General features: G+C 62.9%; 2 protein-coding genes across 5 annotated transcripts in view; one reads left to right on the forward strand and one right to left on the reverse strand.

Annotated features, from left to right (window-relative positions):
• The first annotated feature begins 37 nt into the window (after positions 1 to 37).
• TNFRSF25 (TNF receptor superfamily member 25) lies at positions 38 to 4,789 on the forward strand. Of its 2 annotated transcripts, none has more exons than XM_049618193.1 (10): positions 38 to 214; positions 758 to 878; positions 1,072 to 1,206; positions 1,575 to 1,742; positions 1,842 to 1,920; positions 2,665 to 2,720; positions 2,816 to 2,923; positions 3,136 to 3,170; positions 3,668 to 3,842; positions 4,035 to 4,789. In XM_049618193.1, exons 1-10 carry the CDS (start codon positions 173 to 175, stop codon positions 4,364 to 4,366), a joined length of 1,251 nt encoding a protein of 416 aa, XP_049474150.1. In that variant the 5' UTR covers positions 38 to 172; the 3' UTR covers positions 4,367 to 4,789. The 2 variants fall into 2 exon arrangements, with proteins under 2 accessions (XP_049474150.1, XP_049474149.1); XM_049618192.1 differs by having other exon boundaries at positions 39 to 214; positions 3,133 to 3,170.
• Positions 4,790 to 4,872: 83 nt separating this feature from the next.
• ESPN (espin) overlaps positions 4,873 to 26,167 on the reverse strand; it is a 31,774-nt gene continuing 10,479 nt past the window's right edge. The window contains exons 3-15 of one of the 3 annotated variants that reach the window (XM_049618190.1): positions 22,344 to 22,530; positions 22,021 to 22,203; positions 21,740 to 21,871; positions 19,030 to 19,231; positions 17,874 to 18,142; positions 15,038 to 15,199; positions 14,746 to 14,947; positions 13,396 to 13,422; positions 12,065 to 12,210; positions 11,719 to 11,982; positions 7,153 to 7,232; positions 7,044 to 7,055; positions 4,873 to 5,779 (exon numbers count right to left, since the gene is read on the reverse strand). In XM_049618190.1, coding sequence (XP_049474147.1) covers positions 5,632 to 5,779; positions 7,044 to 7,055; positions 7,153 to 7,232; positions 11,719 to 11,982; positions 12,065 to 12,210; positions 13,396 to 13,422; positions 14,746 to 14,947; positions 15,038 to 15,199; positions 17,874 to 18,142; positions 19,030 to 19,231; positions 21,740 to 21,871; positions 22,021 to 22,203; positions 22,344 to 22,530 — 2,014 coding nt within the window. In that variant the 3' untranslated portion in view covers positions 4,873 to 5,631. Of the gene's footprint in view, positions 5,780 to 7,043; positions 7,056 to 7,152; positions 7,233 to 11,718; positions 11,983 to 12,064; positions 12,211 to 13,395; positions 13,423 to 14,745; positions 15,200 to 17,873; positions 18,143 to 19,029; positions 19,232 to 21,739; positions 21,872 to 22,020; positions 22,204 to 22,343; positions 22,531 to 26,167 lie in introns of all 3 variants that reach the window. The other 2 variants (XM_049618191.1, XM_049618189.1) reach the window with 2 other exon arrangements.

A 26,167-nucleotide genomic window follows, 5' to 3' on the forward strand; every position in this document is an offset into this window, starting at 1 on the left:
AGGTGAGCTCAGGTGCGCAGGGGCAGGCTGCGTGGGCTGGGGGCCCCGCCCTGGCCCCCACCCCTGAGGCGGGCTCCCCCGGGGCTGGCTTGGGGCAGAGCGGGCGGAGCGGGGGAAGCCCCCGGGCTGGCGCACGCCTGTCATCCGAGGGCCCAGCAAGGCGCCAGGAGCCATGGAGTTGCGGCCGGGGGGCTGCACGGCAGCGGTGGCTGCGGTGAGTGGGAGCACGGTGGAGGGGGGCGGGCAGCCTGGAGCCTGACCTCAGGCCTGGGTCGCTGCGCTAAGAACCATGGGGCCCCACTTCGCGGGGAAGTGTGCCAGCACCACCACCAACCCCTCTCCACTTAGAGACTCCGCTAGTTAGAGCCTCAGCCGGGCGGGGCCCTTCCGCTGAGAGGAAACCCCCGCCCCGGGGGCCAGAAGGGTCTAGGGGCCCCAGGCAGAGAAGGATCTGGGTCCTCCACCTTACACAAGCCAGGAGTGGGGACGGGGCCCCCCGGTGCCTGCCCTGGTGCCCTGGCAGAGGGAAACGTGTGTGGGGGGCCGGCTGGAGACCTCGCTCTGCCTCTCCTGAGCCTGCTCTGTGCACGGGGGGAGGGAAGCTCGTCTTACCCCACATCCATGGCACCTCCCGCCCAAGAACCTGAGAAGAGGGCCTCTCTGAGGGCAAACGCGGTGGGGGGCTCGGAAGGGGGGGGAGGCCGGGGAGGGCCCGCACGGCCAGCCCTGTCACAACCAACAGCCACCTGTCTTCCAGGTCCTGCTCCTTGCGCTGCTGGGCGCCCAGGGCCAGGGCGGCACACCCAGTCCAAAGTGTGACTGTGCCTCCAACTTCCAGAAGAGGAGCGGTCTGTTCTGTTGCAAGGGCTGTCCAGCCGGTGAGCAGCCGAAGGGGTGGGAGGGATGTGGAGGGGAAGTGAGGGCAGACAGAGGGAGATGGGGTTCAGGCGGGGTCAGGAGATAGGGGAGGTGGGCAGGGCTGGGGAGGAAGTAGGGAGCCAGAGATAGGAGAGGAGGGAGGGGAAAGAGGGAACCCCCTTTGACTGTCTGACCCGGGTCTGGTTTCCACAGGGCACTACCTGAAGGCCCCCTGCCCAAAGCCTTGTGGTGCCTCTACCTGCCTCCCGTGCCCCCGCGGCACCTTCCTGGCCCGGGAGAACCACCATGAGACCCGCTGTACCCGCTGCCAGGCCTGTGATGAAGAGGGTGAGGGGCCTAGTGCTCAGTGGGGGGACTCCTGAGGACAGGCCATGGCCAGGCTGTTTCTGAAGGAGGTGGCTGGCTTGGGCTTAACCTCTGGTGTGACAGCCCTGTGTCCACCCATCCCAGGCCCCTCCCCCCTCGATCCCACCCTAGGATTCCCTTGCCCCCTCACTTCCCGATGACCCTCCCATCTCTATATATGCCTCAGCCTCTGATCTGGGGCGATCTCCACGCTCCTCTCCCTTTGGGGGTGGCCCCGTCTTTGGCTGCCCCCATCTCCATTCTCCAGGGGATCTGCCCAGGGTCCCCGCGGGGGGGTCTCTGGCCCTGATGGCCTCCACTCTCCCCATCTCCCTGAACACTCTTGCCAGTTTCCCAGGTGGCCCTGACGAACTGCTCAGCAGTGGCAGATGCCCACTGTGGCTGTGACCCGGGCTGGTTCCCCGAGTGCTTGGTCAAGTCCTGCAGGGACGGCTCCCCCTTCCGCTGCCACCCGTGCTCAGACTGCAGGGCCCTGCACCGCCACACACGGGTGCCCTGTGAGTACTCCCGCTCTGGGCTGTCTACCCCTCCACACCCCCCCTCTCCCTAACTCCCGCTCTCCCTTCCTGACTCACAAGCCATCTCCTGGACTGCAGGTTCCGTCAGAGACACCGACTGTGGGACCTGCCTGCCTGGCTTCTATGAATATGGCAACAGCTGTGTGTCCTGCCCCACGTAATGTCCTGGCTGCCCTGGGACAGGGAGGGGGTTCTGGGAGCAGAGTGGGGATCCCGGGAACGTGGAGGGAGCTCGGTCCTGTGGTGGGTGGGCGCCATTTCAGGCAGACATTGGATACTGAAGGGAAATCTGCATTCACCTTATGCCAGATAAATAAGGGGTTGTGTCCTTTAGTAATCTTTCCAGCTGTAGGTTAAGGAAGCATAGGATTTGGCCGTTTATAGAGAGTCAAGTTGATACAATTTCAAAACTATGATCTGCCACTCATTCTCTGGGAGATCTTGGGCAAGTGACGTCACCACTCTGATCTGTGGCTTCTCCATGTGCCGATGTTAGCAGGTTCTGCCCCCCCCCACCCCCGGGGCACAGGTTAAGGGGTAAAACACTTTATCCATTCATTTGCTCTGCAAGTGTTTATTAAGCATCTACTATTTTCCAGAGATGTTCTAGGTGCTGGGGATCCAACAGGGAACAATGTAGGCAAATCCTGGTCCTCATGGAGCTGACATTCTAGTGACCCTCAATCTAGTCTAGAAAAAGCTCCATAAATAGCCGTTGTTGCTGTTGTTTCTGGGGACACCAGTGAAGTTTCAGCAGTCCTTTGGGAACATTCCAGGGTACTGTGGTGCCCAGGGAAGAGACCTGGGGAGGGCAGGGCCTCCAGGATGGAGAGGACGGGGAACCTCTCCTGGTGTCTAGTCCCTCACGCCCCCCACCCCACCACACCCCCTCTTCTTGCAGGAGCACCCTCGGGAGCTGTCCTGAGCCCTGTGTGACTGTTTGTGGCTGGAGGCAGAGTAGGTGGTGTGCTGGGAATTTGGGCAGGATTATTGGGATGGTTGGGGAGGCTGGGGTGTGGCTCCTATCCACCACCCACCGGCTGTTCTTTCAGTGTTCTGGGTGCAGGTGCTCCTGGCTGGCCTGGTGGTCCCACTCCTGCTCGGTGCCACCCTGACCTACACGTACCACCGCTGCCAGCCGTGCAAGCCCACGGTTCCTAGTAAGTACACGCACGCGCACACACGCACATTTCTAGGGGCATCGGGTCTGCACGGGTAGCCCAGAGCCCACTCACCCCTGAGGCAGAGGGGGGAAACTGAGGGAGAGAGTGCTGGGGGCAGGGGTGGCACAGGAACCCAAGAGGAGCTGGACCAGCACCCAGGTCTAGGAGTCTTGCCTGGTTGCTAACGAGATGCTCTTGTCTCTCAGCAGATGAAGCTGGGTTGGAGGCCCTGACTCCCCTGCAGGTAAGAATATTAGTAATATTCAGGGAAGAGAGTGAGCAAGAACCCAGGCCTCAGCCTTCTGGAGCTAAGAGGCTGGGCCGTATTATAACTCATGGTCCCCCACACGGGGCACGGTGGCTGGCAGGCACAGAGTAGGCCTAATGAACACATGTGAATTCCCTGAGTAGTCGGTGAATGAGAGCAGCAAGGCACCTGTCTCTTAAGTGGCTTTCAGTCTGGTGGGATCCAGACAGGTAAACAGAAGACAGTTCAGTGGGATGAGTGTCACCATAGGGAGGCCTCCGGCAGGGTTGGGGCCACAGGGGAGGGCAGCCAGGACAGGGTTATTTCAGGCAGAGGAAATAGTTCTTCTGGGCCACCCAGTGAGAGATGAGGGGGGACTTTGGGAGGCAGCCTTGAAGAATGTTTGCTGACTGATCCAGGAAATGGCCACTCCCGGCCAGAGACCCCAGGAAGGAGTGACCCCAGGCTGACCTGGGGCCTCTCTTGGCTTCCAGGCCACCCACCACTCGCCCAGGGACAGCACCCTTCTAGCTCCAGCCAGCAGTATCGAGAAGGTCCGTGCTACCCATTTGGTAGGCAATGGCCGGGCCCTTGGCTCCCCTCAGATCCAGGAGGCGCCCTGCGCGGAGGTGACGTGGTCCTGGGACCAGCTGCGCAGCAGAGCCCTCGGTAAGAGACCTCACTGGCCTTGACCCCATTCTCCTGAGCCTGAGATGAGAAGTAATGGTTTCCTGAGGCACCACCTGCCCACTTCCCGTCCCAGGCGGACGGGGTGTACCCCCCTGGTCCCCCGCTCTGCCCGCGGTCCCGCCTCTGGCCTCCGTTCTTGTTCCCCACCGACTCTCTCTGGCCCGTCCCCAGACCCGCCGCCGCCCACGCCCACGCCTTCGCCAGCGCCCCCTGCGGGCTCCGCGGCAGCCACGCTCCAGCCCGGCCCGCAGCTCTACGACGTGATGGACGCGGTGCCCGCGCGGCGCTGGAAGGAGTTCGTGCGCACACTGGGGCTGCGCGAAGCGGAGATCGAGGCCGTGGAGGTGGAGGTCGGCCGCTTCCGCGACCAGCAGTACGAGATGCTCAAGCGCTGGCGTCAGCAACAGCCCGCCGGCTTGGGCGCCGTCTACGCGGCGCTGGAGCGCATGGGGCTGGACGGCTGCGCCGAGGACCTGCGCAGCCGCCTGCAGCGCGGCCCGTGACGCGGGGGCGGGGGCCCACACCGGGCGCCTCTGGGCTCCGGCGGCCCTTGCAGAAGCCCTAAGTACGGTTACTTATGCGTGTAGACATCTTATGTCACTTAATAAGCTCCTGGCACGGCCCTGCGTAGCAGCGCCTGCCGCGCGCCCCCTGGGGTTGTGGTTGAGGCCAAGTGGCATCGACAGATATCGGGAGGGGGCAGGAGATGGCTCAGCAGTGTCTCGGCCCGACTTTGGCCGAGGCCTGGGTATTAAATCTGTGAAGAAAAGCTACTGCTTGGTGCTTCCGAGGGGCTGTGGTGTTAAGTGGCCCCGGCTTCGTTTCCTGGGGGGCGTCGTCGAAAGGCCCGGAAGTCTTAGCGCCCCTGGGTCGGGGACCCACGGTGGAACCCAGTGTGGCCCCTGGCGCCCGGGCCGCCCCCGCGCCCCGCTCCCGCCCGGCCGCGGCCTAGTTACCCGACGGAGAGAGGAAGTCGTGGCGACAGCGCGAGAGAGTGCACGTCAGCCGCGGCGGCTGAGAGAGCTTTAATGGGGGTGCGGGATGGCGGGGACGGGGAGGAAGCAGGTGGAGACACAAGCGCAGGGACCCTTGCCTCGCACTCACGCCACCAGCGTCGTGAAAGGGTCTGGGAATCGTGGGACCCGGGGGGAGGGGAGCGCGGACTTCACCAGGGGGAGGGGGAGGGGAGAGGCAGAGGTTGGGCCCCCGGAGCGGCAACTCGGTCCCGACGGGCAGGTTGCCGGTTTCATCGTTTCTGGTAAACAAATGACTGAGAGGAAACCCTCGGCGGGGATGGGAAATGCGGGCCGGGTGCAGATCTGGGTCACGACGGGAGGAAAACCCCTTCCCCAAGCGCGGGGCCTGCCTCCGCCCAGGATGCGCCCGCCGCGTGGGTTCCGGGGTGCGGGGGAGGGGGCTGCGGCCGGGCGCGCGCCCCGCAGGAAAACAAGGTCGCCACCCACGGGGCTGGGGAGCACTCTGCGCGACCCTCCACCGAACATGCAAATATATGTAAATAGGCATGCAAATAAGCAGCATCTTTTTGCGTCAACAGCTTGCTTGGGCACTTTTCCTGGGCGACGGCGGCGGGTGCGTTCCAGCGGCGCCCCGGGCTGGGCATGCGGGGGCCGGAGCGGGGTCAGGGAGAGGTTCCAGCGCGGGAGGGGAAAGGCAGCGCGGCTCCCAGCCCTTTCCGCCGGAGCCGGGCAGGCCGGGGCGGAGACTGGGGCCCCCAGAGCTCACGAGGCTGCGAGCAGGAGGGCGGCACCTAGTACTTAGCGATGTCCCCCTTCTTCAGGATGATCTGTCGCTGCCAGGGCGCCAGCTTGCTCTCGTCGTAGCCCAGCGTCCGCAGCTTCTCCGACTGCTCTTTCTCTCGCTGCAACTCCTCCTGCTTCTGTCGCTCCTCCTCTTTCCTAGGCATGGGGCGGGGGGCAGAGCCGCGGGCAAGCGTGAGACAGTGGGCCAGGCACCGTAAGGGGCAAGTAAGGCGTTCCTGGGGGCAGGAGCTGGGCGGCCAGGGCAATGGGTTCTAGGGGCAGAAGGGCTGGGGGACTGGGGACTGGGGTCGGGTCAGGAGCCACAAGGATAGGGTGGGAACAGGGAGGGGCTTGGTTGGGGGCAGACTGGAGTCACGGGGGCACACACAGGAGCTGGGTGAGGGAGAGGCTGTGGCTGAGTTATTTCTGGCTGGGGTATTACTGGAAACAGGGGTGCTGGGTCAGGAGTGTGGCAGAGGGTGAGCGGAGAGTGTCCTGGGGGCAGGACCCAAGTAGGAGGGACCACATTAGTGGGAGGCAGTGGTGGCTAATTAGGGACGGTTATTATAAAATAGGGGCTAGAGGGGCGCCTGGGTGGCTCAGTCGGTTAAGCATCTGACTTCGGCTCAGGTCATGATCTCACGGTCTGTGAGTTCGAGCCCCGCGTTGGGCTCTGTGCTGACAGCTCAGAGCCTGGAGCCTGTTTCAGATTCTGTGTCTCCCTCTCTCTCTGACCCTCCCCCGTTCATGCTCTGTCTCTCTCTGTCTCAAAAATAAATAAAAACGTTAAAAAAAAATAAAATAGGGGCTAGAGCTGTGCTGACAAGGCAGCCACTAAACTCAGGTGGTTACTAAGCATCTGAAGTGTCAGAAGTGAGATGTAGGATACGTGTACAATGCGCACGGCATCACGAAGACTGCTTTTTAAAAGACTGTAACACATCTCGCTAATGACTTTTACACTGGTTATGTGTTGAAATAATATTTGGATACTTTGGGCTAAGTAAAATGTAAATGTTAAATTCACCTTTACCTTTTTATTTTTCCAAAGTGCCTTCTAGAAAACTTTACACAGTGGCTCGTGTTATATTTCTGTAAGCACTGGGCTAGATTACTGGGCAGAAACCACGCTTTGAGGGACAGAGGTCAAGGTTATTGATACTGAAGTTGGGTTATAACTGAAGGCTAGGTTAGTGGGACACGAGGGGCTCGGTAATCCAGGCCGAGGTTATCAAGCCATAACATCTAGACTTTGGGGCAGGGGCTAAGTTGCTGGGGGAGAAGAGTCTGGTGGCATTAGTGGGAGCAGAGAGATTGTGCTACAAACCAGACAAGGGGGTGTGCTCAAGATGGGGCTGGATGAAGGGGCAAAAGGACTGTGCCTAAGCCAGGGAGGGGCAGCAGGTCGGCCCACACTCACCGCTTCTGCTCCCTAGAGGAAAAAGAGACAGCATTATTTGGTGCCACCACCTCAGGGGCATGATCAAGACACCCTACCAGGCCCTGAAGCTTCCGGTCCCCCGGCTCACCTCTCCTCTTCTAGCTTCTTCCGCAGGAGGTCTCGCCTCCAGGCAGGCATGCTGGCCAGCCGGGCCTCCTCCTCTTCCTCCTGAAACACAAGCACAGAACTTCAGGACCAGCATGCGCTGGGAGGTGGGGTTTGGGGGGAGGTGCACCCCCAACCCCGGGAGACCCACGCTAGTCAGGGACAATGGGATACAGACGTCCTTCTACAGAGCAAATAGATGAAGGTGCCTGGCCACAACCCCCTTAGAGGGGGCCTCCTGTGCTCTACCCCCTCATAACTCAGGCCCCCTGTGTTCTAGAGGTGGTGCCAGACAGGTCAGAGCTAAGGTGCAGGAGAGGAGCAGAGAATGAGATTTCCCACTAGGGCAGGCTGACGGATGGCTCCAGGGCCCTGACCTCGACTCTCTGGGCAGACCCATACTTGGGCCCCCACAGATCCAGCCAGCCCGGAGGGGCTCAAGCTGGCCTCCACCGCGAAGGACCTTCTGGCCTATGCACGTCCTGTTCCCAAGTGGAGTAGACACTACCTCTACAACTGTGTGGCTCATCGACTTGGCAGGGGCGGAGGCGGGCATCCAACACAGGCAGCTTACAGCAAAGAGTTTTATTACGTGGATGTTACACAGGAGAACACGTCACACGGAACACTGCACATGTGGCTCCCTTGACCTCAAAGAAGTAGCTGTGAATTCCAGTGCGAAACCAAAGAGAGGAGAGCCACACTGCCCCGGGGGGGACCCACGGTCCCTCACTCAGAGGGGCGGCTGCTTCTACCTGCCTACCATGCAGAGCCGGGCAAGACTGTAGGCCCAGAGGGGAACACCTGGTTTGCCCTGTGCCCTGCCCACCGCAGCCACTGCCCCACATCTGGTCATAGTGGGCTTCAAAGGCTCTGGCAGCCTGGTCCTGGATACTCTGGGTTTTCCAAGGCCACCCTGCTGGCTTCTGGGTTTTTCCTGTGGGCTTCTGGCCTCCAGAGGGCATCAGACGGGCATCCAAGCCTGGGTTAAGATGCTTGAGGGGGAAATTCCGATTTCTGCTGCTCAGATGTCAAAAAGCTCTGCCTCCTTCTCCTTCCAGAAGGAGAAGCTGCGGTCGATGTAGCGGCAGATGTCCTCGTTGCTGAACTCGCCCATCTCAGACACCAGCTCCAGGGGGTCTTCGACAGGGGCTTCGGAACCAGGAGGGTCCCACGTCGGAGGAGGCGCGGCTGGCGGAGGGGGGCTGGGGGGCTGCGGCGCAGGAGCTGGGGCCTCGGGCTGCCCCTCTGGCCAGTCCACCATTTGACCCGGAGGGACCTTTTCTGCCGGCTCTCCCTCCTCCTCCGCCGCCTCCTCCCCCTCCTCCTCTTCCTCTTCTTTTTTCTCTTCTTGCTCCTTCTCCGCTTCTTCTTCCCGGGCTGGCTCAGCCTCTGGGCTGTCTCCAAAGAACTGGCGCCTGAGGTCCTCGAAGCCGTCGCTCCAGGTTCGTCGGCCAGCCTCCACCTCCTCGAGCACCACGCGGTGGAAGAGGCGGATGAGCTCCCACGGGTGGCTGCCCAGCCGGTCGAACATCTCGTAGCACAGCAGGTGGCGGAACTTGCGCTCCTCGCGGCTTAGGCCCATCTCCAGCAGCTGGAAGTAGCCGAGCATGAAGAGGTCGAGCGTGAGGCTGTCGTAGCGCGGGGGCGCGCCGCCGTCCAGGGGCGGCAGAAAGTGTTCGGGCCAGTACAGGCCGTGAGCCAGGCCCGAGCCACACGGCGGGCGTCCTGGCACCTGCCGCAGCAGGCTCCGCCAGTGGCCCAGCAGCTTGCCCACCACCTGCCGCTGCTTCAGCAGGCGCAGCAGCCGCGCATCCGGGCCGTCGCCGGCCAGCGGCTGGAGAGCGTCGGCGGCCTCGGGGCCCGGGCCCGCGCCGGCGGCCACCACGCGGGGCAGCAGCCTGCGCAGGCGCGCCTGGGCGTGGCGCCGGGGGCCGCGGAAGGTCCACTTGCGCCAGTGCTCCAGGAAGAGGTAGACGATGCGCTCCTTGCGCATATCTATGTAGTCCTGGACGCCGCGCAGCTCGGTGGAGAGCGACGGCTGGCGCGCCAGCTGCTGGGGCTCGGGCAGCGCCGCCTGGTGGTCCGGCGCGTCGGGCGGGCCCAGCGCGCCCACGGAGTCCCAGGGGGCCGGCAAGCCGTTGGCTACCGGGGCGCTTGGCTCCCGGGTGCCGGCCGCCACGTAGTCCTCCTCGAGGATGGGCTCTCGGCCCGAGGCGGCGGCGGGAAGCGAGAGCTTGCGGCGCGAGCCGCGCGAGGGCGCCGAGCCCTGGGCGCGCAGCTCGTAGACGGCGCGGAGATGCTGCACGGAGACGCCGCACTCGAGGATCTCGCGCGCCACCGCCTCGCGACACCAGCTGAGCGAGTGCGAGCGGCCGAGGCAGAGCGGGCCCGGCCTCCAGGGCGCGTCGGGCAGCGGTGCCAGCGGCTGGCCGGTGTCGGCGGCCAGCAGCTCGGCCAGGTGCGCGGGCCGGCCGCCCAGCGCGGCCAGCAGCGTGGCCATGCTCTTGAGCAGCGTGGAGATCTTGCTGCACCAGGCGGGCAGACTGGCTGCGCGGCCGTGCATGCGGCGCGGATCGACGGTGAAGCGCGGCGCGGAAAGGGCGGCCGAAATCGGCAGCAGCTGCTCCAACTCCAGCTCGAGCTGCTCCAGGCGCGCCTCCAGCTTCTGCGCCTTGTGCAACACCTGCAGGTTCTCGATTTGCTGCTCGATGCGGAGGATGTCGGCTTCGGTCATGAGCTCGCCAAAGGGCCCGAGGATGGCGTTGTGCGCGCTGGAGTACCTCCAGCCCTCGCGGGGGTAGCAGCATGAGCTGGCGGACGTCAGCTAAGGCGGGGAAGACAAGAGAGGGGAGGGAGGCGCGTCTCCCTCTGGCCCGGCTCCCGCAGCGGCCGCCGGGGGGCGCCCTTTGCATGTCCTGGGTGGTGTAATGGCTCCGCGGGGCTCTGTTGGCAGGGATGGGCCACGCCCGGCCGGCGGGTGATTACACTGGGGCGAGACTTCGGCCCAGGCCGCTACTCCGGGCGCTGGACAGTGTCCACTTTGGTCGCTGGTGGGGTCGTTGGGCGCTGTTGCAGAGACCGAGCGGGCAGAGGGAGTCTCCACACCTGGCTTGGTTGCTCATTACACCACCGAAGGAACATGCAAAAGGCGTTGAAGCTGCGACGCCAGGCTGCCCCACCCCATCTCAGGGCTGCTGTTTGGAGGCCACATCCCAGAGGGACCTCGCGCATACTGAGGACCTCTTGTCAGCTGTCCCCGCAGCCCGAGCCCTCCCTGTGCACGCTGTCAGTGTTTTACTGCTGAACCAGCTTGAAGCCTCAGCTCTCACCCCTTGTCCCCGGCACTAGGGATGATAATCAATTTTATGAGCTAGGTGTGCCAGGAACTTCTGAGAGTTTCGTTCATTCCTCACTTTAGTGCTGGGCTTCTGCAGCCTGGGCTGGGGGGGGGGGGGGCGTCGTCCTCACATCCTCCCGGTTCATCTTGACCCACTACAATCAATCCGTTCCCTCACAGCCACATAGGATGATGCTAATTCCCTCACTTAAACCCTCTCCCAGGCTCCCTACCGCTGCAGGAGAAAGTCCATTTTCTTCAAGGCCAGGGCTTGGTGATCTGCCCCCACTGATCTCTCCAGCTCCGCCCCTGTACTGACAGGACAGTCACTGAGCCTGCTCTTTGCCCCACTCTGTTCCCAGCCCACCTCTTGCTCATCTTCCAAGTCCACCTTGGACTTCACTTCCTCCTTCATAACACTGGCCCCACCCCAAAGAGGACGGTGGGTGCAGGGCAGCCCCAGGCCTCTGCATGCCCCATCCCGGTGAGGGCAGCATTGTTAACAGCCCCGTCACTGGCTTCCCTGCTCACTCGGGCTCTCATGTTACCTTGTTTTGTATTCTTGGGGGCACTTGTCTCTCTACTAAGATGCTGTGTTTGCTTGTTGGTTGACCCCCTCCCGCCCCACTCCCCAAAGCCACCTTGAAAAGGCCTTGAGATATCCATCGCGAATCCCTAGAGGCTACAACGGTGCACAGAACACAGCACCCAGGAAACACGTGCTGAGCCGGTCAGTGGCAAACCACCCTGCCAGCCAAAGACGGTCAATCATCTGACAGATAAGAAAACTGAGGCTGGATGAGGCTCAGTCTCGAAGGCTGGAAAGTGGCGGTGCAGGAGAGGGCCTAGGCCAGTCTGACTGCAGCCCAAAGCCTGCTGGCCACGCAGAGGGCGGTCCCTGGACCAGCAGGTCAGTCTCACCAGGAGCTTCCCAGACACGCAGAATCTCAGCCCCACCCACAGCTCCTGAATCAGAATCGGCATTTTTACAAGATCCCGGGCGACGTGAAGCACATTCGCGTTTGATGAGCTTTGCCCGTCTCACGGAAGGACAGTCCCCAGGGCAGGGGAGGTCCTCCAACCCTGCTTCCCACCCCCCAACCCCCGCCCCCCAAGGCCCATGGGAGCCGCCTGAGGTGGAAAGGCCCCCCGCAGGCCGGGCGGCGATGTGGGGGATGGGCCCGGGTGCAGAAGCCCCGCCCCACCCACCTTCCGTCTCTGCTCCTCCTCCTCCTGCATCTTCAGCTGCAGCTTGCGCACCATCACCTGGCGCTTCCACTCGGGGATGGGCCGGCCCTGCTCATCGTGCGTGGGGATGAGCGCCTCCACATCGAGCTGCACGCCTGGCGCCGGGGTGGCGGGCGGCGCCGGCGCCACGCTGCCGTTGAGCAGCGGCTGGGGCCCCACGGCCGGCGGGGTGGGGCTGCGGGCCCGCGACGGCGCGGGCGACGCCTGCGGCAGCGGCGCTTCGGGCTGCGGGGAGAAGCGGCGAGGCTGAGTGACCGGCCGGCACGGGGGAGGGGGGCCGGGGCGGGGTACCCGTCGAGCCGCCTACCTGGGAGATCGGCTGCCCGCTGCCCGAGAACACCGTGGTCAGCCCCTTGCTCTGCGGCGTCGGCTTCAGACTCTTGCCGGCCTTGATCTCCGCCAGTAGCTCCGAGTTGTCACCCGTCGGGGACATCATGTTGAAAGACTTGGTGCCTGCACGGAGGCAGGAGAGGAGGTGCTGGCCAAGCGGGGGTGGGGGGGGTGCGAGGTCTGCATCCCCGCCGCCCCTAGCCTGCCCCTCTGCCTCCCTCTCCCCAAGTCGGGAAGGGCCGGGCCCCAGATGACAGCTCTCCAGATCCCAGGCCCTGGGGGCGGCTCTTGGGTACCCCAGAGGCGGGCTCCCCGCTGACAGCTCACAGAGCCCCACCATCTTCCCCGCCCTACTCACGGGGCATGGGGGCCCTGCCTGGAGGCCCCTGGGAGTTCATGCTGGCTCTTGGGCCGGCCCTGGGGACTCCGGCGAATGTCTCCACCCAGGACACTGACTGACCAGCTCTAAGACACTACCTGTCTAAGGCCAGCCACCCGACCTTTGTCCTGGGTTCCCTGGCTCTGCCAGCCAGGGTGGAGTCTCCCTCCAGCCCTCTCTGCATCAGCAAAGCTCAGTGACCCTTGGACTGAGTTGCCTGGGGCCTCCGTGGCTATATGGGCTCAGGACCCTGGATACCACAACCAAGCCAGTCCCCTCCCCACCTCCCACACAGACAGACAGACAGACAGACATGGACACAGACACACTGGTTGCAAGCCCGTCGTGTAGCAAAGCGCTGCTCAGCCCTGGGGGACCTAGGAAAGCGGAGCCTTTACTAAGGATACGGGGTAAAGTCACCCAGGAAGAAGGGCCAGGTGAAAAGCATGCAAATAGGCAGGTGCACAGAGTTTGCATTTTCTGACAAGGCTCGCGGAGGCGGCTGGGGTTTGGGAAGGGCTGTCTTTAGAGACCCAGGGAGGGGTGAGGGCTGTGTGAGGGGAACAAAACAGGCCAACAGCTCTTGGGTTCCCCAGGTTGGGGATCCCTGAGCGAGCGGCAGGAGGGGTAAAAGGGAAAGCTGCCAGGCAGGCACTGGCAACAGGCTCATTTATTTGGGCAAAACTGAAAGCCATGGGTAGAATTTGTGGGTGTGTGTGTGGGTGTGGTGGAGGTAGGAAGGTAGCTGTGGGGCCAGTGGCCCCACCTGTAGTGTGGAGGACCCCTGGCCTGCCGGCCCCTGGCCCTGCCCCCTCCTTTTTTTTTTTTTTTTTTTAAAGCCCCAGGTCCTTGGCCTTGCTTCCCCTGAGCGTGCCTTGTTCCCCGCCCCGCACCTCAGCCAGGAGCCCCGCACGCACGCAGCTACTCACTCTTCCTGTGTCTCAGGACTCTCACTTCTAGGGATTGAGAGGAGAGAAGTGACAGCAAAGTTAGGACAAGGAGGAGGCCGGGGTGAGGCTAGGACAGTGGGGGGGGGGTGTGGATAGAGAAGGGAGGGCAGGAAGAGGGGAGGGAGACACGCAGAGGAGGGGAGACAGGAGAGGAGGAATTTTCCAGCTCATCTGACCCTGGCTCAGGCTGCTCTGGGGCTCCACAAGGGTGGTCCACCCAGTTCCGGGCTTTACTGCTGTCCCTGAGGACTGGGCAGGGCTGCCACTGGCCCTGGTTCCCCCAGCAAGGGCCTCAAACTTGGCATTGGGTTGGGATAGGGCACCCAGCCCAGGCTCTGCTGAGAAGGGGTTTCTGGAGAAGCCCAAAGTCTATTTTTCTTCCATTCCTAGCATCAGCCTTGCTCCAGAAGGAAAAAGCTAACCCCAGAGCTAGGGCCCTTTCTGGAGGCTCAGCTGGTGGTGGACAGGCTACGATGGGCCCTGGTCAGCAGGGGCTGAGGCTCCATAGGGATCTGAAGGGAGCCCAGGCTGGCCGTACCCTGGACCCGGTTATACCCTTGCACGCCTAGTGAGGGACATGAAGCTTTGGATGTCACTAAACATGGTCCCTGCACTGAGTGGCTGGGTGAAGAAGGTGTGCGCACGCGCGCGCGCGCACACACACACACACACACACACACACGAGGCACCACCTCCTGGGCCTTGCAGGAGCCCTGGCATGCAAGAGACTGCCCCACCTCACAGAAGAGAAGCCAGGAATCTTGTTCACCAGCCTAGACCTTAAAAGGATGCCCATGGGGGTCATCAGGAGGGAAAGGGCAGAGCATGATGGGTCACTGGCCTCCTCCCCATAGCCGGGTCGTAGCTGGCCTGGGGCCTCTGGGGTATCTGGCCAGGAAGAGCCCTTGAAGCATCTGAGAAAAGCTAGCTAGCTTGGAGGAACAAGAGATAGGGGTGAGGAGCAGAAGAGAAGCTCAGGATAGAGAAGGGGCAGGACGAAGGTTGGCCCTGCCTCTTTGAATCCAGTTCTACTTGGAGCTGCCCAGTTAGCACCAGCCCATTAGAAACACCAGCCGCCAGAGCTGGGAGGCCTTCCCTGCTGCATGGGCCCAGAGAGGTCACTGAGGTGCGCTGAGATCACACTGAGGCAACCCAGAGCCTCCGCTTAGGGTTAGGTCCTCACTGGGGTAGGGGCTTGCCGCAGGAAGAACGAGTCGGAAAAGAGGGAGCACCAGGGCGGCAGCAGCAGCTGGGGAACGAGCGATGTCTAGGCTTCCCTCCCCTTCAGGGCTGGCACCGCCCCCCACCCCTCAACCCGCCCCTACTCACTGCCAGTGGACGAGGAGGAGCGACGCTGCCCGCAGCCAGGGCCAGCGCCCTCGAAGGGCAGAGGTGGAGCCGGCGGCGGCGAGCTATGGGCCTCCGGCAGGGGCGGCGGCGGCGGCGGCGGGGGCGGCGGGGGCAGCTCCCTGGACGCCTTGGGGTCCGCGGCGCAGCCGTTATGCACGTGGTTCCCGGGGAGCAGCGCCGCCTGCGGGGGAGCGGAGGGGCTGGCGAGTGAGAAGCGGGCGGCCGGGCCGGGTCCCGGGCGGCCGGCGGGCGCGGGCTGGCAGGCACGCACCTCCTCGCTGTGCGCCATGCCCAGGCGTGTGGCCAGCGGCTCCCCGGGACAGCGGCCCAGCTGGCGGTAGTAGTCCCCCGTGCTGGGCTGCTTGCTGAAAGCGCGGGGCTTGCGGCTGGAGTCCTGCCTCCGCAGCCCGTTGTGGCCGTCGCGGGAGCTCAGCTGCGGGAAGACAGCGGCGGAGGGGCTTCAGGCGCTGGTCCCCGGGGCCTCCCACGCCCCGCCCCCCCCAGCTCTTCACTTTCCCGGGGCTCATGGCCAGCGGCCGTCGAGGGGTGCAGGCAGCCGGGTTCCCAGGCCCTCCGGTCCTCCGAGCGGGGATGGGGCGAGGGTCCCGGGGAAGGGCAGGCTCGGTCGCCCCCCCCCCCCCAGGGAGGGGTTCTGGGCGCAGGCCAAGGGCCACAAGGGCCCCCACTGAGGCTAGAAGGGGCGGGACCAGGGGCGGGTTGACCCAGCCCTGTCGCCAGGGGGAGCCGGAGAAGGGGCAGCTCGCAGTTTTAAGCCAGCGCGAAGGCCTCTGCCTCACCCCACGCCTGGCTACCCGGCCGTCCCGCGCGTCCCCAAGGCTCTGCCGAACCCTCTCTTTCAGGGACCCCGACCCCGAGGGAGCCCTCTCAGAGCCCTTGTCCTGTTAGGCTCCTGGTTGCCCAAGGCTCTAAGCCGCGCGGTCCCGGGGCTGCTCCTACCTGCGCCAGTGCCGGTGGCCCCCGCTGTGCACCTGGCGGCGGGGGCGGCATGGACCCGACACCTGCGCCACCTGATCCTTCCTCTCGGGTTACAGCCCAGCCCTTGCCCGCCCGCGCCCAAGAGCGCCTATGAGCTCTGTCGCTCTGACATCACCCAGGGCCAGCCAATCCCGCGCCGACCCACTCCCAGCAAGGGGGGATGCCACGGGGGCTCCACCTGCGTCGCCACGACCGGCCGCAGCGCCTCGCCTGCCCCGTAAGCCAGATGTGGCCCCGCCCCTGCTCCGCTCTCCCTCCGCTAGGTGTCGAGCACCCCAGCCCTCACCCCCCTCCTCCAACTTGTCCCCTCCATACCCCGTGGACGGAGTGCAGGAGCCACCCGATCAGTGGAGCCCCGGGTGTTTGGTACCCCCGGGTTCCGGGTCACGCCCCCGCCCTTCCCCTCCCGCATCTGGAAACCATCGACATCCGCGTAAGCGACACCGACACCCGCGCCTAAGCCTCGGGTTTCAGGGGCGGCAAGGCGGGCTCGGATGACAGCGCGGTGGCCCGCCCCATCGCAGCTGCCCCCTGCTAAGCCTAGCCCAGGGAAAAGGACATGGGGCGGCGGGGCCAAAGGCCGAGTCCCTGTGCGGGGGCTGTCCCCTGATCCACCCCCCCCCCCCCCCCCCCCCCCCCCCCGCCCGTGCGTCCCCGCGGTGGCCCCGGACCTCCAAGCCCCACCCGAACCGGCTCTCGTTGCAGGAAACCCGACACCACAGGATTTGTTTTCTGGGCCAGCCCGCCCCTCGGCGCCCCCTGCAGCCCCAAGGCGCGGATGCCGCGACCCTGCTCCCGCTGCGGTCAAGCAACGGCCAGGCCCAGGGGGCGGAGGCGGGGGCGCCAGGCGCAGTGGGCACACAAAGGGCCCTTTGTGGAGCTGCCTGTCGCCTGCGGCCCTGCACGCACACAGCGGGTAGGGGCACGGGACCTCAAGATCCTGGGGCTCAGGGGAGTGGAGGGGGCACAGGCTGTGCTTTGGCCAGAGCCCACACGGCCGGCCAGGAAAGTCCGCCCGCCCTTGGCCCTCTGCAGTCCTCTCCTGGGCCCTCTCCACCTCACAGAGATGAAAGGGGAACCCGACTGACAGCCTGGCCGCAGATGGCATGAGGGGAGGGTGGAGTCGCTGTGGAAATTGCCCCTCCCCTCCCCCACCCAGTGGCCTTGTGACCTGGGACACCTGTGGGCAAATTGGTTACTCAGCTTGGCTCTGGAGTGGTTTGCCTTGGGCTTGAGGGAGAACTACAGGTCAGGGCTCCCACAGGACCCTCCAGAGCCTAGACCCCATACTCAGCCACCTGTGGTCTCAGGCTGCCCGCCATGTCCCAGACCAGTGGGCTCTGACCTGTTGGCCAGCACCCCGGGGGCCCCCTGGGGTGGCTCCCCGACTAGCATTCTCAGCCACTGAGACTAGCCCTCTGGCTCCAGAGCCTCAGCCAGGACCCCAGAGGCCCTGACATCCTGGGCACCTCACACTCAATGTGCCCACACTGGACACAGCCCCCCTCCCCACAGGCTGGCTTCTCCCCCACACCTCGCATCTCAGGACTGGCCCTTCCATCAGCCTGGGCACTCAAGCCTCAGACTGGGTAGCCAACCTCAGCTTTACCCTCCCTCAGCCCCCACTGAGTGCTGAGTCCCTCTCTCCCTTCCTCCACCCTCCTCCTGGCCCTCACCTTCCCTGCCCCCTCATCTCCCACCTGGAAGACAGCCCCTTGGGAGCCATTCCCCACCTGAGCCTGGGGCTCTGGGCGCAGGTAGGTCTGCGGAGGGGGCAGTCTCTGCCAATTCCGTGACCGCCCCACCACGCTGTGCGAGAGGTCGGGGAGGACCCAGCTCCCTGAGAGGCCCGGCTGTCTGATTATATGTTCCTTCACCCATCACCAGTTCCCGAGAGGGTAGTGCCTTCGTCTGACTCATCTCCCTGTCCCCAGTGCCCAGCCCTGAGTCCCCCACGGGGCTAGCCACGAGTTTATACTCTTGAATAGGCCACTGGCCCGGGCCCCCCCCCCCCCCCCCCCCCCCCCCCCCCGCCCTGTGTCCAGGACCCAGGCAGTCTCTTGGCCTCAGCCCAGCGCTGGGAGGCAGGCAGCTGGGAGAAGGTTCACTACCTCCTTCTTGAAGGCCTCCTTCTCCACATGGCGGAGTTTGCTCTTGGTCTGCACGTAGATGTCCGCGGCATGTGGCTCCACAGGGGGCTTGGGAGCCGGATAGCCTGGTGGGGGTGGGGGCAGTTGGGTGCTTGGGGGTGGGGGCGGCGGAGGGAAGCTGGGTGGTGGTGGTGGTGTGGTTCTCCCCATCTTGCCCTGGGGTCGGCCCAGCTCGGGGCTCAGCATGTCCATGTAGCTTTGTATGTCTGCAGCTCTGGAGCTGGCAAGGCCTGGGGAGGGAGGGAAGGCGGGGTGTGGGAGTTTGCAGAGTCCCTAAGACTGAGACCCCCTTCCACCCAGAAGCAACGCGCCAAGGGGTGAGGTGGGCTTAGGGATACGGCTTCTACGGCTCACTGGGAGCCCCAGCAGCGAGGGCCCAACCGGAGGGTGAAGGCGTAGCTCCTGAGCTCAGACCTGACAGGGCTGGGCGGCAGGAGTCCGCATGGCCATGCCCCAAACTGCCGGGGCACCCCACCATCTCTGCGGCCACCACCTGGCAGCAGGAAGCAGGTATCACAGGTGGATGGCCACCTAGGCTCAGCGTGTGGTCAGCGCGTGAATGCTCGCGTGCCCGCCTCTGCCTAACATTTGCGCGTTGGTGTATGCAGGTGTGCAAGCATCTGCGCATTTCTTTGTATTTACAAATGTGTTTGCATCGGTCTGTGGACGTGGGGTGTGCGTGTGTTAACGTGCACACGTGCCTGGATATGGGGACGGAAGCTTGTGTGTCTGTGCTGTAGTGCAGGTGCGTGCGTGCATCTGCACGGTGTGTGTGCGCGTCCCTGTGTGCTGTGCAGACACGTGGGCCCTCTTGAGGGCGCACAGGTGTGTGTCACGTCTGGGGAACATCTGTGTGTGTGAGCGAGTGAGTCATCTGCAGGGGGCTCGTGGGGTTTGTCCCAGGGAGAGTACGTGTGGGTGCACAGGTGTGCTTGCGAGCAGCACATACCAGGACAAGTGTCACCGGCCTCTCACCGGGACCAGCAGCCCTTCCTGGTGACCTGGGCAGCCTCCGGCGTCAGCTGTGGGCAGAGTGGGCCTGGGGCTGGCCCTCAGGGCCCGGTGGTCTGTCCCGGTCTGCGCCCCCTCCTCCCTCCTCCCGGCCTGGCCCGCTCACCACGTGGGGGGCGCCGGCCCTTGATGCTGGAGTGGCTGGAGGAGCAGGAGTCGTAGTTGGAGAGGGTGCTGGTGGGTGAGCTGAGGTCAAAGTTCAGCGGCTGGACCGACACGGTGGTATCGGGTGAAGACATGCCCGAGTCGGGCTGTTTGGTCTCCAGCTCGGCAGACGGATCCCGGGACAGCACGCGGTGCTCCACACTCTGAACAGGAGGGAAGGCAATGAGGTCGACAATGAAGACCGGTGCGCTCGGGCCAGGGTCCTGCTCCGGCATGTCCTTGCTGTGTGACCCGGGCCGAGCCGCTTCCCTTTCTGGGCTCCCACCCCATAATGAGAATGTCTGTTGGGTTCTTCCCAGGCTAAGATTCAAGCCCGGCCCCCTCGCAGCAGGACCCGGGGTTCCTGGGAAACTCCCACCCCAGCCCCTCTTTGCTCAAGGGGGTGGAGAGATGGCCGGAAGAGGGGGCCCTGGTCTGGACCCCAAGGGCAAGACTGCCATGGCACCAGCCAGAGGGGTGGGCTCCAGTGTATCTGCGGGGAGGGGCTCAGGAGCTGCAGCTGATGGGAACACCTGGGGCAGGTGGGGTAGGGGAGGCGGGTGGGGCCCCACAACTTGCAGGGAAGACTGATTCCCCATTACCCGGCCAGCAGCCCTGGTCTCTCCCTGCCCTACTGGGGCAAATCCCAACACCAGCCCAGCCTGTCTCCTGATGGGGCCCTTGGAGAAAGGGCAGGGCCTGGGGTGGCCCGGCTGAGTCTGGAGGGCAGCCGGGCTCAGGCCACAGGCATGCTGTCCCCACCACTGTCTATGCCCCGCCCATGGGTCTGACCCTCCCATGGGACGGGAGCGGGCTGGGGTGGGGGCTCGCTTACATTGCCCATGCTGGCCTTGCTGCTGGCAAGCCCGCTGGCTGGCTCCGTCTGCTGCCTCCTGCCCAGGCCTGCTCCTCCCTGCCCCGCGCCCCCTCCCCTGCCTGAGAAGTGTCACAGGCCCCCTGGGAGCGGGAGGCAAGCCTCGCACCAGGTAACAGCTCAGCAGCCCTGCTCATTGGCCCTGTAATTAGGGGCTCTGTGGGAGTGTTTGCCTTTTCTGGGCCAGCATTCTGCATGGCTTGGATCTGTCTCTGCTACAGCTGGGCCTGTCTGGGTGAGGGGGCCGAGGGGCCCACAGCCCACCCAGTTGAGCGGGGCCGGGTCGGGCCCTGCTGCCTCTTCCATGAGCCAAGGGGAAGCACAGGGGCTGGGCTTCTGGTAGGGGGCAGATGAAAATGCTCTTTTCTTGGCCGTCAGCAGTGGGCAATGGGGGTGCACAGTCCTGACCCCACGGATAGGAGAGGTTAAGGGCCCAGGCTCTGCAGCCCGGAACACTGGCTTCAAATTTCACCTCTCCCACCTACTAGCCAAGTGACTTCGGGCAAGTCACTTATCCTTCCTGTCGGTGGGGATAACAGTATCTCCTGCCCCATTAAGGTATGAGGAAGATTTTAACAGTTAGTGAAGGGCCAGGGTATGGTAGCCAGTACATGCTACACAATGTCAGCTGTTAGTATTAATTTACTGTGGAGGCTGAGATTACGCTAGAAAGCGCTGGCAGGCTGCGTGCCAGAGTGAGGATTCAAGGGATGGTGTTTATTGCTTATTTATTGCTTACTTAGAGACAGAAGGGCTGGGGCTTTGTGCCTCCTGCCATCCCACCCTCCAAACAGAATCGTACCCTCTCTCCGTGGGAAAGAGCCACCTGTGGTGCAGAAATGCCCCTCACAACATCCACCCCTGTTTGTATACCCTGGTGACAGGGTGCTCACTGTCTCTTGGACCGTTACTCTCTCTGGGCGGCCCTTTTGGGGGGACATTCTTCCTTGGGTCCAGCTGCAGTTTCCGACCACTGGGCCTAGCTGTGCTCTGGAGGGTGCCCCTGTGTGCTTGCAGACAGGGCAGACGGTGCTGTGGGCAAAAGGCCATCCCACCTTCTCCCCTCCAGACCTCATTTCCTAGTCCCTCTTCTGGCCAGGCTGCCCCCTGGAGCTGAAAGGCACCTGGGAGGCCCACCCTCTGTCTTCCCTCCTGTCCCAAAGGCATTACACCAGATGAGGCAGTGCCCTGAACTTGGAACCAACCGCACCTGAGCTCAAGTCCCAGTAGGTTACTTCCCAGCTGCGCAACCATAATAAAATAATTTAAACAGAGTAACAGAAGTTTCGTTATGAAGCAGCCATGAAGTGAGCAAACATACACTGTCACGGTCAAGAGCAGTGGCTCCAGGCCATGCCTCTCAGACTCCACCACTTAACAGCTGTGTGACCTTGGGTGAGATGGGGACATTAACACCACCCACCTTAGAGGTGGTGGAGAGTTAAATGAGCTACTACTTGTGGGCTGTGGGCAGGTGAATGGACTTGACCATTCCCATTGGTATGTAAGTGTCTTGCGATTTCTCTAAACCTTCCTTCTTACCAGGAGGACGCTGGTCCTCTTCCCCTTGACCCTTTTCCTTCACCCCCTCCCTCCTCAATGGTCAGTGGCTCTGGGCTGGGAAGGGTAATGGTCTAGGACACTTCCTCATTGTGTGACCTCGGACAAGGGACAAGGGGCTTCATGTCTGCGAACCTCAGCTTCCTCCACGGTAAAGGGGTAACAACACCTACCTCTGGGGGCAGGGAGAGGCGGGGTGGGGGACGAGATTAAGCAGGGGGCAGCGCCAAGGTCGTACCAGGTTCTCCACGGTGCGCAGGTAGCGGGTGCAGTGGCTGTGGCCATTATAGTCCGAGAGGTCGGCCGCCGTGTATCCGTCACGGTCGCGGACGTCCAGCTCCGCGCCGTTCACTACCAGGATCTGGCAGCACTGCGGGGGTCGAGTACTGAGGACCCCGGTCGCCAGCCCGGACCCCCCGCCCCCCCTCACCGCCCGGCGCCGGGGCAGGGTTGCGCTGAGAGCTCGGCGCCAGCAGAGGGCGCCCGTCCCACCCCCGTCCGCTCCGGCCCCGCCCCCACCTCCAGCTCCCCGTTTTCAGCGGCGTCGTGCAGAGGGGTCCCGCCCCACAGGTCGGCCGTGATCTCGCCGCCGTGCAGCAGGAGCCAGCTGAGCACTTTGGCGTGGCCGCGGCTGGCCGCGAAGTGCATGGCCGTGGCGCCGTCATTGTCCTGCTCCGAGAGGCTCACGTCGGTGCAGCTCACCTGGGCGGGAGGCGGCGGGGGAAAGACGGGCGGGGGCTGGGCGCCGGGCCCCTCCAGGCCCCGCCCCCGTCGGTGCCGGCGGCTGGGCGTGCAGACCCCGCCCTTCCCCGGGCCCCGCCCCGCCCCGCCCCGGAGCTCACCAGCCACACGATGACCGGGCAGTGGCCCATCTGCGCCGCGGCATGCAGCGGGGTCATGCCGTCTTGGGCTCTCACGTGCGGGTCCGCGCCGCACTCCTGCACCAGGTACTGCGTCACCTCCAGGTGGCCCTCCTGGCACGCCAGGTACAGGGGCGTGGCACCGTTCTTGGTTTGCGCATTCACTCCCCTGCGGAGACACAGCACCCACCTCGGGCTCTCAGCGCCCACCTGCCTCCAGAGCTTCTTAACGTCCCTCGCGCTCTTTTGGGGAGCTCTGGAGGGCCGGGGGCGTGGGTTGGAGAAGGTTTAGTTACCGGGTCGTGCTATACCTGACTCCCTCTGGACTCTCGGTCCTGTGCCAGCCTCCCTCAGGGTGGCCCCTCTGGCCTGGCCACTCCCCTCCAGCAGCCTCCCTGCTTCCGTGTACATCTGACCGAGTTAGTCCCTGTCCTCAGTAAATAGCTCAACCTCTTCACCAAGGTCTACAAGGATGTGGTGAGCTGGCCTCTTCTTACCTTTTCTGCCACACTGAACCACTGTCACCGTGAGCCCCCAAGTCCCCAAACCTTCTGTCTTATCTTTATGCCTTTGATCAGGTCCCTCTCTATCTGGAATGCACTTCCTTCCTCCTCCCTAGGACTCAGTCCAGATCCCTCCTCAGTGAGGCCTGCCCTGATTTCCCCAGGCAGAGCCTGACTTTCCTACCTCTGTGCCCTGTACGGTCCTGGGCTCACTCCACGGACTGCCTATCATGCTTGATTGAACGTAACTGATTTTGGCCTCTGCCTCCCCTGGAAGACTTAATTCCCAGAGGGCAAAGTAGTAGGGTTGCCAGGTAAAACACAAGATGCCCTGTTAATTCTGAATTGCGAAACAAGAAATCATCTTCTAGCATAAGTATATCCCAAACAAAGCATGGGGCATACTTATACTAACGCATTATTTGCCATGTATCTAAAGTTAAACTGGATATCCTGTTGTTAATCTGGCAACTGTACAGGAGGCCACCATTCACCAAGCACCTCTGGTGTGCTATATATTGGTGGGCGGGCTGGACTTCAAGCTGTATGACAAAGCTGTCATCATCAAGACAGTATGGGACCGGCACAAGAACAGACACTCAGATCAATGGAACAGAATAGAGAGCCCAGAAATGGACCCACAGACATATGGCCAACTAATCTTTGACAAAGGAGGAAAGACTATTCAATGGAATAAAGAGTCTCTTCAGCAAGGAAGAGGGAAAACCTGACAGCTACATGCAGAAGAATGAACCTGGACCACCTTCTTACACCATACACAAAAATAAACTCAAAATGGATGAAGGACCTAAATGTGCGACAGGAAGCCATCAAAATCCTCAAGGAGACAGCAGGTCAACCTCTTTGACCTTGGCCGCAGCAACTTCTTACTCAACACGATATTGGTGGGCAGGTTCTCATCGAATGCCCCAGCTTAGGTCCTATTGTCATTCCCATTTTGCAGAGGGGCAATTGAGGCTCAGGGGCTTTGACTTGCCAAAGGTCACATGACTGGTAAATGGCATTGGAGCGTATGTTTGTGATGCAGAGCCTGGTGCATGCAGTAGGCACACGGGGAGTGAAGAGGCCGCTCCCTGTGCTCACTCCTGGGGCTTCCCTGAGGCTCAGCTTGCGGGTGTCATTGCTCCTCGTGCCCGTTCCCCAGCTGCTGAAGAAGAGTCGTGACCGGGGAACTGGGAGTCAACCCCATGAAGTGGAGTGCTGCTGGGAAACAGGGAAGCTGACCCTGCCGCTGACGGAGTCTGGGTGTGGACAGCCCAGAGCACAGTTACCACAGTTGGGCACTAGGTGGAGCCACAATCCAGGACCAGACACAGGAGCTGTGTGCTCACCACCCTCCGCGCGGCGAGTCTCAGAAGCTCCCTAGGGGCTGAGCCCCCCTGTGCTGGGTCAGCCCTCTGTGCCCCAGGAAGTGCAGTTCTTACCTGACTTCACATCTTCCCGCCCATCTGCCTCCCCAATCTATCTGCTGGCGACATCAGTCACACACTCCGCCAGTGTCCGTCCACGCCCTCCCTCCCTCCCTCATCCAAGTGCTCGCCCAGCTGTCCGTCAACATGGGCACCAGGCCACCCAGTCCTCTTCTCTCTGCCCTCTCACCCACCCTGTCATGACATGACTTGGTCCCTTTCCCAGCTGACTTCTCCCTGCCCCTAAAACCCTGGTCCCTGTCCACTTCCCAGACCCCTAACCCCACGCCACCTGCAGCCCCACACTGGGCGCCTCCCTGCTCTCTCCTCACTCCTGACCCGGGCACCTCCTCCCTAAACACCAGATCCCTAGACACAGATCTGCCATTTTCTAGGGCTGATGCGGAGTGTGGCACTTCACACATTTGGGGTGGGACAGAGACCATGCCTGGCTGCCCTCCGTGACCCAACCCGTGCCAGGGCAACGGTGCTCACGAGCCGACAGGGCACACGGTGACAGAGACTCATCCACACGCCTCTCCCCAGGAACAGTCTGGCTTGCGGCCACCAGCCTCCACGCCCCAGTGCCATCGTCACCCCCCACACATGCATTCACATACTGATGTGACAGTAACAGCCTGTTTAATATTTCATGACCGACACTCAGTGGCCTGAATTATTCACCCCGTAACCAAGGCACAGTGAGTGCTGGGGTCCTGGGGATCAGAGGCTGAAGGGGCCACCACCCAGGACCCACTGAGACCTCTCTGGGGAGGTCTAAGGCAATGGCGACACCATGGGGCGCCAGATACGCCAGGAGCCCTGCCCTCCCAGCACCCCCTGCTTGGCAGGTGTCCACGATCCAGGGGTGGCCAGCCAGCCTGGGAAGGTCTGAGAAGGTCTGAGAAGCTGGCACAGAGCAGGACCTGAGCAGGAGGGGGCAGTCCTGCGCACAACCTCCTGCCAGGCCAGTGGCCGACACTCCCCGCTGGAGTCCCTGGGCCAGAGTAAACACTCAATAAACATTCCTGCCTACCAGCCTTCCAATCAGCATTTCAGCCTCTCCCGTCCTGGAGCCACAGCCTCCAGCCCAGGAGGCCCCAGCACAATGAGGCAGATATGCTGATGGGCGAGGGTGAGGGCGAGGGCGGGGAAAAGGGGTCCCTGGCCTTGTCACCTTCTACTTTGGCCTGGAGGCAAGAAGGGCGGGGGCACCCTCATGCTCACTGGGGGAAATCAGAAAAATATGGAGGAGCACAAGGAGCAAACTTAATTAATTTCAACGGAGAGCTGAATATATCATAGTAGCAACGATAATCGATACCAGTGAAAGCAGGTCTGTTTCAGGCACCGTGATGAGCACAGAGCTTTCTCACCACATCCTCTCAGCGACGGATGGGGGAGGTGCTGGCATTGTTCCCATTTTCCAGATACTGTGCAAAGAAGCCTAGGACCGCTCGATGAGAGACAGGCAGAGAAAGACCTGGGCACAAGAGGGACTTAGGGGGACACCTGGGTGGCTCAGTCGATCAAGCGTGTGACTTCGGCCCCCCCGTCAGGCACGGAGCCTGATTGGGATTCTCTCTCTCCCCCTCTCTCTGCCCCTCCCCCACTCACACTGTCTCTTTTTCAAAATAAATAAATAAACTTTTAAAAATTAAAAAAAAAAAAAGAGGAACTTGGGGTATGAACCCCGCCAAGCTGTGTCAGCGTCTTGCCTCTTGTCTCTTTGATCTCAAAGCTGTCTGCAGAGGGGGCAGTAATCGCCCAGGAAACATGCTTGGAGACCCCTCAGCACAGGCCTGTCACCTGGCATGAGCCTGAAACCGTTGTTATATTTTGGGATCCCTCCTCCCTGTACCTCTGTGGGGAC

Source organism: Panthera uncia, assembly GCF_023721935.1.
Source record: "Panthera uncia isolate 11264 chromosome C1 unlocalized genomic scaffold, Puncia_PCG_1.0 HiC_scaffold_4, whole genome shotgun sequence".
Classification (NCBI taxonomy): Eukaryota; Metazoa; Chordata; class Mammalia; order Carnivora; family Felidae; genus Panthera; species Panthera uncia.